Source organism: Podarcis pityusensis (genome assembly GCF_964106645.2).
Source record: "Podarcis pityusensis genome assembly, chromosome: 15".
In the NCBI taxonomy this organism is placed as follows: Eukaryota; Metazoa; Chordata; class Lepidosauria; order Squamata; family Lacertidae; genus Podarcis; species Podarcis pityusensis.
In genome coordinates, this window is record NC_138040.1 from 11,524,716 (window position 1) to 11,538,345 (window position 13,630).

Genomic DNA, 13,630 nt, shown 5'->3' on the forward strand with positions numbered 1-13,630 from the left:
TTTTCATGACGAATGGTATATAAATATTTTAAAATAAAGGAGAAACAGCAATTTTGGGGAAAGAAGAACCTCTCACAAAGCTTGCTTTTGAGTCCCGCAGAGTGAAGCCCACCTCTCGGCTCTCTGCAGTCCCCCTGCTCATGAGCCTCTCAAAACAATCACATACCTTTTGATGACGAAATGGATGTTGTGCCTCTCTTCCAATATCCGCTTGAGTTTGGGGACTCCGTAGGTGCAGGGCCGTTTAAATGGGATTTTGTCAGGGATGCCGATGATTTCTACCGCTTCCGGGTCGCAAGCAATTTTCCGGTACGGGACAGGGACCATGTGATCGAGCCCCAAAGCTTCAGCTGAAAGTGACAGAACATTTAACCTTTAAAGGGTAAGAACAGACAGGACACTCTTAACAGCAAACACTGTTAAACTGGGTCCGCTACTGGCATGAACCCAGTTTTCCCTGCAGGGAAAGTTTTTTGAAAGTTAAATGCTGCTTTGCCCTTTCAGTAAGCCCTGGCCATGTTTCAAACATGTCGCACTGGCATAATAACAGAGAAAGTTAGAATATAATGTCCTGTGCTCAGAAACTAAGGTGCCCAACAGGGTGCCATGAGTTCAATAAATACTCTGAAGTGCTATACAAATTATTGTCATCATCCATTAATTTATGGCCATCCTTTTCAGTTCAATGGCAACCGATATGGTAAAGTGGCAAATCACATTCTCAGTGAAAATATTGGAAGTGGAAGATTGCTCAGCGGGCTCCTGAAGGCAACACAATGCATGGGCAGCCTCTTGGGGACCACAGTACTAACTGCATACACTGGTGCCCCGCAAGACGAATGCCTCGCAAGACGAAAAACTCACTAGACGAAAGAGTTTTCCGTTTTTTGAGTCGTTCCGCAAGACGAATTTCCCTATGGGCTTGCTTCGCAAGACGAAACGTCTTGTGAGTTCTTGCCCTTTTTCTTAAAGCCGCTAAGCCGTTAATAGCCGCTAAGCCGCTAAGCCGCTAATAGCCGTGCTTCGCAAGACGAAAAAACCGCAAGACGAAGAGACTCGTGGAACGGATTAATTTCGTCTTGCGAGGCACCACTGTACATCCAAACTCATAAAGGCAGCAATTTATGTAGTATCAGTTCAAAGATGGGCAGGGTCCTAGCAGGACACTGACATAAGGCAGCCTTCCCAAACTTGGTGCCCTCTGTCAGTGTTTCTCAAACTTGGTTCCCCAACTGTTGTTGGGACTACATCTCCCATCATTGCTGCCCGCTGGTCCTGCTAGCTAGGGATGTTGGAAGTTGGAGTCCAACAGCAGCTGGAGACACAAGTTTGAGAAGCACCAGTCACCCATTGGGGACTCCAACTCCCACCAGTCTCAGCCAGCTTACCCAATGGCAAGGGATGATGGGAGTTGTAGTTCAAAGGGCACCTAGAAGGCACCAGGCCAAAAAAATTATGTATTTAATTTATTCCATAAAATTTATATACGAGTTGGTGTTTTTTTTAAAAAAAAAACACTTCAAATATAGGAGACGGCTTTCTGTGGCTGTTGCCCCATTGGTTTTGACTCCGTGAAGGCCTTCCACTGAGGAGGCCAGAAGACCCCATTCAGGCCAACTGCACATTTACCATGGTACCTCGGGTTACATACGCTTCAGGTTACAGACTCCGCTAACCCAGAAATAGTACCTTGGGTTAAGAACTTTGCTTCAGGATGAGAACAGAAATCGTGCTCCGGCGGTGCAGCGGCAGCAGGAGGCCCCATTAGCTAAAGTGGTGCTTCAGGTTAAGAACAGTTTCAGGTTAAGAACGGACCTCCAGAACGAATTAAGTACTTAACCCGAGGTACCACTGTACTGACTTGATACAAACGAGTTAAAAAAACAAACCCCAGAAACATTTGCATTAATTAGAAGCTGTGGGCCTGGAAAATGCCATGCCAAGAAAGCAATTAAGTGAAGGGACACATAGCATATGGTGCCTGATGTTGCATCAGAGAATAAGAAAAAGAAAAGGGGGGGGGGGACACCAGAAAGTCAGGGAAAAAGTCCAGAAAATCTCTCCATAATGATATGCGCGCCATAAGCACCGCAGATGCACTTCACATCCACTCACCATATCTGCTGTTGAACAGAATTTGCACACATTCCCTCAGGGTGTTGATATCCTCGGTTTCTTTTATAAAACTGTCCCATTTATCTAGCAAAAACAAAACAAGAAGTTTCCATATGGCATCTCCGGCACAGAGGCTCCCCATCCCTCTCACTCTGCCCTCGGGAACAAAGTTTGTGGTTCCTCCCCACTCTGAGAGAAAGCCTGAGCTTGAGGGGACGTGGGAGGCTCCAATTGCGCCAGCTGCACCAGGTTCAAATCCTGGGTGCTGGACAGTTCCCTTAGGCAAACCCTGCAGCTGGCAAATGGAAACGGTGACTGTAAACCACCCAACGTTAACACCAAGAGGAGCAACTGGCTGCTGGATCAGGGCAAAGGCCTATCTAGCCCAGCAGCCTGATCCCCAACCAGACGCCTCTTCTGGGAAGCACATAACCAGAGCATGGACTCAACTACGCTCTCCCCAGCAACTGGCTTCCAACCTCCATTCATTTATTTACTTAAGACCATTTCTATTACGGCCTTATCCGTAAAGAAATCTCCCTCAGCAGCGTGCAGAAAACCAAACGAACAACCGATGTTACAAAAATACACGACAAACCCAGTCATTTTTATTTATTGTATATTATTGCTTAACATCCCGCCTTCCCTCCCAGAAGCTCAAGGTGGCATACGTGGTTCTTCTCCATTTTTCTCCTCACAACAACCCTGTGAGGTAGGTTAGGCGGAGAGATTCTGACTGGCCCCAAATCACCCAGTGAATCCCATGGTTGAGTGGGTCACAAATTCTGTGCAAGTAAGCCACAGGCTGTATAAGTACACATCTAATTGCTTTTGTTCCTTAATGATGGATGCTACGTACAACTTGCAGCTGAACATCATAGAATCACAGAACTGTAGAGTTAAAAGGGGCCCCGAGAGTCATCTACAATGTAGGAATCCTCCGTAATGTAGGAATCTTTCGTCCAAGGTAAGGCTCAAAACCATAACCCTGAGATTAAGAGTCTTAAAGGTAAAGGTAAAGGGACTCCTGACCATTAGGTCGTCGTGGCCGACTCTGGGGTTGCGGCGCTCATCTCACTTTATTGGCCGAGGGAACCAGCGTACAGCTTCCGGGTCATGTGGCCAGCATGACTAAGCCGCTTCTGGTGAACCAGAGCAGCGCACGGAAACGCCGTTTACCTTCCCGCCGGAGGGTAACCCATTTATCTACTTGCACTTTGACGTTCTTTTGAACTGCTAGGTTGGCAGGAGCAGGGACTGAGCAACGGGAGCTCACCCCATCACGGGGATTCGAACTGCTGACCTTCCGATCGGCAAGTCCTAGGCTCTGTGGTTTAACCCACAGCGCCACCCATGTCCCTGATTAAGAGTCTTATGCTCTACCAACTGAGCTAGGTCGGGAAGGCCCAGTCATATGTTTTAGGACTTGGGAACTGCTCTTTGCTGGCTGATGGAAGATGTGGCGGCAATTCACCACAATGGGCTCATACAGGGAGCAATTACTGCAGCTCCCTTCTGATGCACAGGAATATTCTGAAGTCAGCTGGCTGGTGTTCACACATCCCCACTCATAAACAAACTGTGACTAACTCTGTAAGTACTAAAAATATTCTAAGAAAATTTTCATGTGAATAGCGGCATCCAAAATTCACATGGCGATAAACCGATGGGTCAAGTAAATGTGGACTCACGGGCTGATGTGACAAAAAGGTTGGAAACCATTAGTTAAGACAACACTCAGAACAGAGGGACCGCCACGTTCTGACTCAGGATAAAGCAGTCTCTAATGGTTGGGAGGGAATTTGCGGAGGAAAGACGTGAGCCCCAGGCTCGCTCATGCGCCGCTAAACTATGGTTTGGCGCTGCATGCAAAGCGGTCGATGCTCTCAATTCGTTCCTACGAAAGACCCCTGCCAAACATCCAAAATGAATATTTCATATCAGAAGGATTATCCAAGCGCCTAGGTAATTATTGACACATCTACTTCAAACATTGAGTTCATGACCAGACTTAGAAGAGCGGAAGAAACAAACGATGTATGCGAGTCTAAAAATGGGAGAGTTTGTTACGCTTGGTAAAAAATAAAAATAAAAAAGGTAGCGCCGTCAGCCGTTGCTTTTTAGTCCTCTTCACATCAACACTGACGCAGAGATGAAGGTGCGAAACATGACATGGACACCCTATCATTTGCGTATCTGGCTGCGGTGCATGAACTGTGGCGCCGTTGCGCTGCCCTTCCAGTTGCAGTAGTGCTGCCACTCAGCGGGACTGGGGCAGGGCGCAATGCAGGGAAAGAACCAGGGTGCCAGTGGCATTACAAGCACATGTGGGTCTGCAGTTGCCGCTGCTCTGCCCCGCCTTGAGCCTGGCAAGCGGCAGCACTGCCAAGGCGGCGAGTGTGGTGCTCCCACTTCATGAAGGGAATGTGATGGGACGGTGGGGTTGGGTGAGGTATAAAGGGGGAGTGGGTTGGCGGGGGGGGGGGCGATTTGGCAGGGAGCAGAGTGGTCCAGGTTGGCCAGCAACATGAGCAGAGGTGGCAGCCCCTCCTAAGAAACAAAATTCCAAGAACAATAAACTTAATAATGCCCCAGGCCTGAAATCTGCCATTCTGATTGTTCTGGAATAGGTTTAGCTTCTGCCAATAATCTGGGCCTGCCCAAACGCCGTACCTTTGTCACTCTATGGTTCCTAAGCAAGGGGGGCCCTGTGATTTAAAACCCATACGCCGACACTCCTAAACCCCTTCTCCATTTCGCAAGCGTACCTGATTTGTCGTGTACTATGGAAAACAGAATGCGTTTGGAGGAGTGTACGTTCTGGATGAGTGGACCGCCGGGGAGAGCAGATTTCTGTCCTGGACATAGGAAAGAAAGAAAGCAAAAATAAATGAATGAATGAATAAGAAAGATGATATTTTATTGGGGGGGGGAATCCAAAATGGCAAGGACAAATGGAAAAGTGTTGGGCACAAACAAGACTGGACTCCATCCCTCCTAACCTGATATGCAAGTTTCAGCTAAGGCTATTCCAGCTCAGAGACAGGCCTGTGTGCCAGCATGCAGCGTCCTCTGGCAGCTGCCAGGGAATCTGTGCCCCCCCTTCCTTAACAAGTATTGGGTGGCTCGACCTGGAAGGCAGTATTTCACATCCAATTTGAACGGAGCCGTGGGATCCTTGCCTATTAGCAACCACCGCCATATGGGGTGATATCAGCGTTTGCACAAGGGGTCGTGTGACCTCCTGAAAGCATGGGAATCTGCCTTCCTGCTGCTAGAAGGAGAAATAGAGCTTATTCCAGACCACCTCCCCATTTCAGCTTCCCGTCTGGAAAGGGCCGTAGCTCAGCGGCAGAGGGCTCCGGGTTCAGTCCCTGACGGCAACCCCAGGCAGGGGACTCCCTGTCTGAAACCCTGGAGAGCTGCTGCCAGTCAGTGTAAACAATGTTGAGCTAGATGGACCCACAGTCTGGCTCAGCATATGGCAGCTTCCTATGTTGCAATACTGGGCTGCAAACCCTGAAGTGAGCTTTCCTGGGTTCTCTGAACGGAGCTCAATCTAGAATCATAGATCTGTAGAGTCAGAAGGGATCACAAGGGCCATCTAGTCCAACCCCCTGCAATGCAGGAACCTTTTGCCCAACGTGAGGCTCAAACTTCATGCAATTAAGAGTTCCATGCTCTACCAACTCAGCTGTGGCTCCTGTGCCTTTTGCAGGCATTGTGGGGGACACAGATGCAGTTGCGATGCTACAAAAGCCACCGGGACAGGATTCCTTGTTCCCCAACCCACTTTAAGTCCCGATCCAAGGCATTTCAGGGCCTCTCCGTAGGCTTTTAACCAGCCACGCCTTGGACAGCAAACATTAAGGCCATTACCACAGCAGTCACCGAACTCCTGTGGCGAGGGCACCTTCGCTTCTCCTGACAGCCGGGGCCTCAGCATCTCGCTGGCTGTGCTCATCCCGTGCCGTCCGGAAGGACCCTCCTGCTTTATCTCCATGGCGATCTGCGCGGGGAGCGACACCCCGTACAGGAAGCTGTTCGTAGTGACCGCAGGAAGAGCCTCTGGGTTGGCTGGCTTAGCGTGCATGTGGTTCAGCCCTGGCTCTCGATTCCCCTTTGACATTTGGACGGGGCCGCTCGCCTCGACAGGAGGGTTGGGGTCCCAGGCGGAGTCCTCAGGAGGTCTGAGAAAAGGAGAGGAAACTGCAGCTAAATTGAAATTGAAATACTTTATTGTCACTTGTACAACTTGTATACAGTGAGATTACACCAGCACTCCCCACTCAGCTCTCTTAGTCTTAATTCCCCTCGTTTACGGACGCACACCCACCAAATCCAAAAGTCAGTTGCCCTGTTGTTATCTATTCATTCAGCAGCCTAACAGCCCACGGATAGAAGCTGTTCTTTACCCTGTTGGTGCGACTAATCATGCTTCTACAGTGGTACCTCGGGTTAAGTACTTAATTCGTTCCGGAGGTCCGTTCTTAACCTGAAGCACCACTTTAGCTAATGGGGCCTCCTGCTGCCGCCGCGCCACCGGAGCACGATTTTTGTTCTCATCCTGAAGCAAAGTTCTTAACCTGAGGTAATATTTCTGGGTTAGTGGAGTCTGTAACCTTAAGCATATGTAACCTGAAGCTTATGTAACCCGAGGTACCACTGTATATCTTCTGCCTGAGGGCAGGAGATCAAGAAAGTGCTGGCCAGGGTGTGAATCATCCCTGAGAATTTTCCTCACTCTCCTGAGGCAACGTTCTCCCGCCATTTCATCCAGCGGATTCATGGGACAGCCCATAATATCTTGTGCTGTATTCCCATATAAATGACATGGGAGAGATGGCAAGGGACCCAAAGAGGGTCGTAGAACTGGGATCAGCCTCCAGGGTCAAAGTGCTGAAGACCACTTGCTGGGGAGAAAGAAATGGAGAGGGCAGTTGCCTCCCTGTCCTGCTGCTTTCCTAAGGCTGCTTTCCTGAATTCTGAACAGGATTGCTTCTCCTCGGGTCCTATGCTTTCTGTGAGATGTGGGGAGGAGAGGGCTTTCCTACTCCGGCAGACTTCTCGGAAAACTCCATCCCTCCTCCAGCAGCCTGCTCTTCTCAGTCGCTCACATTCAACTCCACTGACCACCTGCAGCGTTAGAAATCAGCCAGGCGCCAGGTGTGTTTTGCAAGTGGCGCGGGGCCGATTGCGACCACGCAGAAATCTCTGGAGTCCAAGTTGGTGGTGGACATCTCCATCTAGCTAGTCCCTCCAGCTTTTTCAAGCAGGTAAGCAGAAGAGCTTATTTACTGCAGTTATCTCCCACCTTTTTCTCCAAAGAGTACATGGTTCATTCCCCTCCTCAGTTAATCCCTACAACAACCCTGTGAGGGAGGGTTCAGAGGCTGCTTGGCCCAAGATCACCCAGTGAGCTTCATGACTGAGTGGAGATTTGAACCTTGGTTTCCCAGGTCCTAGTCCAACACTCTAACCACTAACAACACTGGCTTCCTAGAGTACAGTCGTACCTTGAATCTCAAATGCCTTGGCTCCCAAACAAATTTGCTCCCGAACAATCAAAACCCAGAAGTGAGTGCTCCAGTTTTCAAACCATTTTTTGAAGTCGAATGTCCAGTGCAGCTTCCGATTGGCTGCAGGACGCTCCTGCAGCCAATCGGAAGCGGCACTTTGGTTTTTGAACTGTTTCAGGAGTTGAACAGACTTCCAGAACGGAATAAGTTCAAGAACCAAGGTACAACTGTACTTCTGTTCTATAAATTAAGTAGGTAAATAAATATGGGGAAAGCAAAATGTCACATCAAGAAGGATCTGAAATATTGAAACTTGCATTTGTTTTATTCCGCATTGTTTTATTGGATGTTTTAACGTGTTGTAATCCACTCTGAGATTTAATTCCCTTTAAAGTATAAAGTGGTATAGAAATGAAATACAGTGGTACCTCGGGTTAAGAACTTAATTCGTTCCGGAGGTCCGTTCTTAACCTGAAACTGTTCTTAACCTGAGGTACCACTTTAGCCTCCTGCTGCCGCCGCCGCACAATTTCTGTTCTCATCCTGAAGCAAAGTTCTTAACCTGAGGTACTATTTCTGGGTTAGCGGAATCTGTAACCTGAAGCGTCTGTGACCTGAGGTGTCTGTAACCCGAGGTACCACTGTAAATAATAATAAATGCCATTGCAAAAAAAAAAAAAAGACATCTAGACATTCTGTGGTGCCAGCCATAACCTAGGTTTAAGGTGGCTTTTGGTGATTAGCTTATATTTCTGAGTTTCTAACACTGACTACCTGCATGCAGTTCCTGCTAACTTATGCCTACCATGCTAGTGCTTAAATGCAAGGTTGCAACAAACCACAGTTTAGTGTGGCGTCCAAACGCAGCCATGGGAGGACAGCCCGTTTTATCCTTATGCAAAGTGTCTGCAGCTCGGCTCTTGAAGCCTGAAAGTATTAGCTGAGCACGAGGGGGACCCCCTTACCTTTTGAGCCTGAAGCACATGCTGTGGCTGTGCTCCAAGATGGCCATCAGCGATTTCGCATCGTACTCAGCGGGCCTCCTGAAGGTGAGCCCGTCGGGCAGCCCAGCAACCATCAGAGAGCCAGGCTCTTTCAAGAACTTCTCGTAGGGGAGTTGCACCACACTGCTCTTCCCTAAGGCCTCGCCTGGGGCAAAGAGGAAGAATCACAAACACAGATCAAAACAGAGTTCAGATTTTAGCTGGGCCACGAGGTGCTCCTGAGCCCCATCTCTTGGCCACACTGTTACCAAGAAATGCAAACACTGTTTGGTTGGAGAATTGCATTGCGGAATATGGAAAAGTTTTGGCGTTGTTGGATTACAGTGCCTTTCAGCTCCTCTGGAGGAAGCTGACCACCAGCTTGCCTTGACCTTTCCTGCCTTGCAGCCCTCGCCTTTGGCCCCCCTGATGACCCGCTGGCTCACCCTCCCAAGCCCCACCTCCCCCAGCCCCTCCTGCCCTGACACGCTAGCAGAGAAGATACCCATAGACAACATGACCTAGACACCCTACAGCAGAAGGCAGCAGCGACTGAGCCCAAACCGAACTGTATCCCAAGCTCTTCCTTACTGTAAAGCACATCAAAGACTTCTTCCACCATCTTCCTGAGAAGGTAAACATCCGATCCCTGATCCGGGGAGATCCGGGGAATGGTCCGGCCAAAGTCCTTGGGCTTCTTCTGGCCATCCAGATCCTGCTCTTTCCTCTGTTGGACTCCTGCCAACAGGAAGAGGGAGAGGTGGAAGTTCAGGAGGCGGGCGCTAGGACCCACGCCACATCTCAGACAAAATGCGGTCCCCGCCTAAGGCCCCGCCACTTCTTCCTAAGCCCCGCCCCTCAAGGACTCTGCTCCATAACCTGGAGAACATCAGGGATTGAACTGTTGAGCCACAGTCTATCAAGGAGCTGTCAAGCGTTGCCCAGGTCAACCACAGGGCAGGGAAGCACGGGAGGCATGGAATGCAATTAGCTTTTTATTAACAGAAAACGACAACACAGTAGAGTCCTTCAGATGGTCTGAGATGTTGCTGAAACTGACCATTAGCCCCACACTTTCCCCTCTAGCCTCTCTCTCTGAGTCCCTCGCAAGCACATACAGTGGTACCTCGAGTTAAGAACTTAATTCGTTCCGCAGGTCCGTACTTAACCTGAAACTGTTCTTAACCTGAAGCACCACTTTAGCTAATGGGGCCTCCCGCTGCCGCTGCGCCGCCAGAGCACGATTTCTGTTCTCATCCTGAAGCAAAGTTGTTAACCTGAAGCACTCTTTCTGGGTTAGCAGAGTCTGTAACCTGAAGCGTATGTAATCTGAAGTGTATGTAACCCGAGGTACCACTGTAAAGGCTGTGTCAAGGGAGAGGGCTCCTCCTCTGGCTTGTCTGGCCCATTGTTCAGCAAGATCTGGGATCTAAATTGTTGTCTTCTGTCTCGTCCCTGGGGGGCTCTTGGGTGGGGGGCTCCCACCACCATAGCTGTCAACGTTTCCCATTTTTAAAGGGAAATTCCCTTATTCCGAATAGGATTCCTCGCAAGAAAAGGGAAAAGTTGACAGCTAGGCCCACCACTCTTCCTCATCCAGCGAGCCCCTGACCCAGTCCCTTCCCTAAAGAAGGGGCAGAGAAATATGGACAAAAAGCAAAAGGCAAGATCAGGCAGAGATTTTTAAAGGAAATATTTTCTTAAATTTTATTCCTTAAACCCATGGTTTAAGAATCAAACTGCCCCTCAAATTCCAGCCTCTTTGCTCCACTTCTGGCTGTGTGAAACACATACCAGGAGCGAAGCAAAAGGCCACAGTCTTTGCTAATGCTGAAAGCTCAGAAATGGATTAGACTCCGGGCGAAATTCGCAGCTGGTGCAGACTCGGCACATAATCCAAGCCAGCGTTGACCTTGACAGCCTAGCAAGGCTAATATTTGCCAGAGAATGAACTGTTCTTGAGCAGTCCCACTGAGGGGATTAAGCATAAACTCTCTGCCAGCATGGAGCACGCAGGCCCCCGCCTGGTTTTCCTAGCACATCAGAAACCTCGGGATTATAACTAAGCAAACATGTGTTTTTTGTTTACAAGGCTTTAAACCACTTTGTCCCGCAGAAAAAGCCCAACTCAGAAGTGCCTGCCTATATGACTGCTCTCTGAGCACCCTGCAAATCAAACCCACGCAGAGCGCAGTCAGTAAAGCATGAGGCTCTTAATCTCAGGGTTGTGGGTTTGAGCCTCACTTTGGGCAAAAGATTCCTGCATTGCAGGGGGTTGGACTAGATGACCCTCAGGGTCCCTTCTAACTTCTACAATGCTAGGATTCTGTAATTCTATCACAACTGAGTGGTAGCTCAGTCATACACAGCGGAGGCTGGCCCATTGGGGTAAATCATCGCATTGCCCCACGAAGGGGGATTGGAAGTGCGTGCGTGTGTGTGTGTGTGTGTGTGTGTTTGTAGATATATGTGTGTGTATAAATAATTAAAGTAAAATTCACAAAAATCTCAAAGCCATCATCTTTCTTGCATTTCATTCTTGTAACGTGTAACTAGCCTTTATTGGCATAAGTTAAAACAGTAAAATCATAAAATCATACAAAGTCATCCAAATACATTGGTAATCCAAACACTAAAAGACTAGATAACCACCGTTGAATAAATCAGGCAACTTTAGATTTAGCTTTAAAGACCTCAGCTAAGTACCCCGAAACAATCTTGGTAGTTTCGGGAGTATCATCCCTCAATATTGGATTACAGACACTTTGCCAATCAATATTTTTTGTTGTAAGGGAGTCAACTAGGAGATCTGTGTGACGGGTGTCAAGAAAGAGGGCAATCCAGAATTATGTGATGTATTGTATCTGGTGTTTTCTTATTACAGGAACAGAATCTGTTCTGGAAGGGGATTTTCTGAAACCTTCCAAACAATACAGACGAGGGGGGGGGGAATGCATTTAAGACAAGCTAGCATAAAAGCTCTTTCATTCTCCAGGATATTCCCAGCCCTACCTGGAGATGCTGAGAATTGCAACTAGCCCAAAAATCTGATGTTCTAACACAGAACAACAGCTGAAACACACTCAGTTTCCAGTAACAGGCTTCTTGGGGGAGTCGCGCCAGCCACTGTGAGAACAGGGTGCTGGACTAGATAGTCCACTGTCCGGATCCCTTTGTACGTTTATATGCCATAGTAGGAACAAACGTGTCCTGAAAGCTTCACATCTGCCTGCCCCTCTTCTACAACAACAACAACAACAACAATTTATTATTTATACCCCGCCCATCTGGCTGGGTTTCCCCAGCCACTCTGGGTGCCTCCCAACCGAATATTAAAAGCACCATACAACATTAAACATTAAAAACTTCCCTAAACAGGGCTGCCTTCAGATGTCTTTTAAAAGTAAGATAGTTGCTTATTGCCTTGACATCTGGTGGGAGGGCGTTCCACAGGGCAGGTGCCACAACCGAGAAGGCCCTCTGCCTGGTTCCCTGTAACCTCACTTCTCGCAGGGAGGGAACCACCAGAAGGCCCTCGGCGCTGGACCTTAGTGTCCGGGCTGAACGATGGGGGTGGAGACGCTCCTTCAGGTATACTGGGCCAAGGCCATTTAGGACTTTAAAGGTCAGCACCAACACTTTGAATTGTGCTAAGAAATGTACTGGGAGCCAATGGAGGTCTTTCAGGACCGGTGTTATATGGTCTCGGTGGCCACTCCCAGTCACTAGTCTAGCTGCCGCATTCTGGATTAATTTCAGTTTCCGAGTCACCTTCAAAGGTAGCCCCACGTAAAGCGCATTGCAGTAATCCAAGCTGGAGATAACTAGAGCATGCACCACTCTGGTGAGACAATCTGCGGGCAGGTAGGGTCTCAGCCTGCGTACCAGATGGAGCTGGTAGACAGCTGTCCTGGACACAGAATTGACCTGCACCTCCATGGACAGCTGTGAGTCCAAAATGACTCCCAGGCTGCACATCTGGTCCTTCAGGGGCACAGTTACCCCATTCAGGACCAGGGAGTCCTCTACACCAGCCTGCTCCCTGTCCCCCAAGAACAGTACTTCTGTCTTGTCAGGATTCAACCTCAATCCTACAAGATTAGGGCAAGCCCAAGACTGAGGAAATATGGCTCTGCAATCATCCTTTCCAGTTTTACCCAAGCTTAAGGTGTGCAGGCAGCAGGATCTGACCTCGCCCCATCCTTACCAGGACAACCCAATACTTACTGCAGAACTTCTTGAAATCCGCTTGGACCTCCTTCCTCGTGTTCATGAAGATCCTCCCTTTTTCCGTCCCGACGACAAAGGTGTTTTCATCGTGGACCGCGATGCAGGCAACCTCAGCATTGAGTTTAGAAAGTGCTGAACACTGGGAAAGAAAGAGAAGAGAGAACCAGGGTGGTTTGAATTTAATCATGATTTAGTCTACATGTTTCTGTCTTGCCTTTCAGACACAAGGGGACCTCCGAGGCGGCTTAGCAATGTGAGTGTAATAAAACAGCATGTGAGAATATTTTAAGAGATTGCCATACCAGTACCAGGAAATCATCTTCTAGACTGCTGCAAAAGCATTCTACCCAGGAGATTTACTGGTTGCAGGTATGACCTAACGCCAGTTCTGGCCTGAGTGCAGCTGCCAATTAGTTTCTGGAAGTAGCGGTTGGTGCAGAATGCTGCAGCATGATTGTTGACGGGAGCGAGGTCCTGTCAGCATATAACTCTGCTGCACAGAGACCCACACTGTTTCCCAATTTGCTAACAAGTCAAGTTCAAAGTGTTACTATTAGTATATAAAATGCTGAGCAATTTGGAAGCAGTTTGCCTGCAAGATCACCTTACCCAATACAGACCCACTCAACTGCTTCGATCTGCAAAACCGGCACCGTTACAAATGCCCCATAATACCCATTCTGCGTTTGCAAGAACTCAATCTTTTAGTGTGCCACCACCTACACTATGGAACTCCCTGCCTCTTGCAGGCAGGTGCCTTCACTGTACTCTTTTCGGTGCCCA

General features: G+C 48.7%; 1 protein-coding gene across 7 annotated transcripts in view; it reads right to left on the reverse strand.

Moving 5' to 3' along the window:
• GTF2IRD1 (GTF2I repeat domain containing 1) overlaps positions 1-13,630 on the reverse strand; it is a 95,126-nt gene that overhangs the window by 30,904 nt on the left and 50,592 nt on the right. For all 7 annotated transcript variants that reach the window (XM_080982873.1, XM_080982871.1, XM_080982872.1 and 4 more), the window contains 7 exons: positions 12,845-12,986; positions 9,209-9,355; positions 8,600-8,783; positions 5,995-6,305; positions 4,884-4,973; positions 2,116-2,199; positions 167-350 (listed from right to left, as the gene is read on the reverse strand). In XM_080982873.1, coding sequence (XP_080838999.1) covers positions 167-350; positions 2,116-2,199; positions 4,884-4,973; positions 5,995-6,305; positions 8,600-8,783; positions 9,209-9,355; positions 12,845-12,986 — 1,142 coding nt within the window. The remainder of the gene's footprint in view (positions 1-166; positions 351-2,115; positions 2,200-4,883; positions 4,974-5,994; positions 6,306-8,599; positions 8,784-9,208; positions 9,356-12,844; positions 12,987-13,630) is intronic.